At 46.1% G+C, this 1,650-nt stretch overlaps 1 protein-coding gene across 1 annotated transcript in view; it reads left to right on the top strand.

Moving 5' to 3' along the window:
- The window catches only part of LOC118421009 (discoidin domain-containing receptor 2-like), a 21,622-nt gene extending 20,197 nt beyond the window's left edge, over positions 1-1,425 (top strand). The window contains exon 10 of the mRNA XM_035828141.1: positions 1,184-1,425. Coding sequence (XP_035684034.1) covers positions 1,184-1,203 — 20 coding nt within the window. The 3' untranslated portion in view covers positions 1,204-1,425. The remainder of the gene's footprint in view (positions 1-1,183) is intronic.
- The last annotated feature ends 225 nt before the right edge of the window (positions 1,426-1,650 follow it).

Genomic DNA, 1,650 nt, shown 5'->3' with positions numbered 1-1,650 from the left:
TTTATATAGGGTGTTTCTGTGCATACCTCTGCTCTGGGTGGGTAGGGCTTATATAGGGTGTTTCTGTGCGTACCTCTGCTCTGGGTGGAGTAGTTTATATAGGGTGTTTCTGTACATACCTCTGCTCTGGGTGAGTAGTTTATATAGGGTGTTTGTGCGTACCTCTGCTCTGGGTGAGTAGTTTATATAGGGTGTTTCTGTACATACCTCTGCTCTGGGTGAGTAGGGCTTATATAGGGTGTTTCTGTGCGTCCCTCTGCTCTGGGTGAGTAGTTTATATAGGGTGTTTGTGCGTACCTCTGCTCTGGGTGAGTAGTTTATATAGGGTGTTTCTGTACATACCTCTGCTCTGGGTGAGTAGGGTTTATATAGGGTGTTTGTGCATACCTCTGCTCTGGGTGAGTAGGGTTTATATAGGGTGTTTGTCGGTACCTCTGCTCTGGGTGAGTAGGGCTTATACAGGGTGTTTCTGTACATACCTCTGCTCTGGGTGAGTAGGGCTTATATAGGGTGTTTCCGCGCGTACTTCTGCTCTGGGTGAGTAGGGCTTATATAGGGTGTTTCTGTTCGTACCTCTGGTCTGAGTGAGTATGGTTTATACAGGGTGTTTCTGTGCGTACCTCTGCTCTGGGTGAGTAGGGCTTATATAGGGTGTTTGTGCGTACCTCTGCTCTGGGTGAGGAGGGCTTATATAGGGTGTTTCCGTGCGTACCTCTGCTCTGGGTGAGTAGGGTTTATATAGGGCGTTTCTGTGCATACCTCTGCTCTGGGTGAGTAGGGCTTATATAGGGTGTTTCTGTACATACCTCTGCTCTGGGTGAGTAGGGTTTATATAGGGTGTTTCTGTACGTACCTTTGCTCTGGGTGAGTAGGGCTTATATAGGGTGTTTGTGCGTACCTCTGCTCTGGGTGAGTAGGGTTTATACAGGGTGCCCCTATGTGTACATTGTTAGCTTGGCGAGTAAAACAAAGGATTCGCCCAAGAAACACCCAGAACATATTCTATGACAGTCACTCTATACAGAATATACACAACATCTATCGTAATCAGTTTAGTACAGCCATCTTCAGTTAGAGGTTAGGGTTAGTGTGTACATGGTTTAAATTAATAAGGGTCTCTTGCTCCATGGTTTTCTTTTCGTTCAATGGTCGGTCTTCTGACGAGTGTCTCAACCTCTTCTAGGAGGCAACGGCAGCAAGTAGGACGGTGACGAACCGTGACGTCATAACATCGCTGTGTCGTCACGACAACACGGATCTGAAGATGCTCTGATGTCACCGCGATGTCAGAACATCTTTCCCACCGATTTGGGCGCAGATTAAATGCATAGACAACAAGACAGACCACATGTTCGGCCACACCAGTTCAGTTTCTTGGCTTTCTGATTGTTTTTAGCTCCTTGTTTAACTTTGCTGAAAAAAAAACGAAAATCAAGGACACCAACTGGTGTGGCCCCAGATTAAGTTTAAGCTAGCCAACTGTTACAGGACCAGAAAAGATGGGGAGCTTGCATTACCCTTACATATTTTCCTCTTTTCTGCTTTTGTGACATTTTTCTGTAGCTATGGATGACGAATGAGCATAAGGCCACAGCAAGTAGAGACAAGACATGGTATCACAGCCAACAAGGCATTCATTCCTGCATTCAA

The sequence above is a fragment of the Branchiostoma floridae genome, chromosome 8 (genome assembly GCF_000003815.2).
Source record: "Branchiostoma floridae strain S238N-H82 chromosome 8, Bfl_VNyyK, whole genome shotgun sequence".
In the NCBI taxonomy this organism is placed as follows: domain Eukaryota; kingdom Metazoa; phylum Chordata; class Leptocardii; order Amphioxiformes; family Branchiostomatidae; genus Branchiostoma; species Branchiostoma floridae.
Note: the sequence above shows the minus strand (reverse complement) of the source record. Positions and strands in the feature narration are given on the sequence as shown.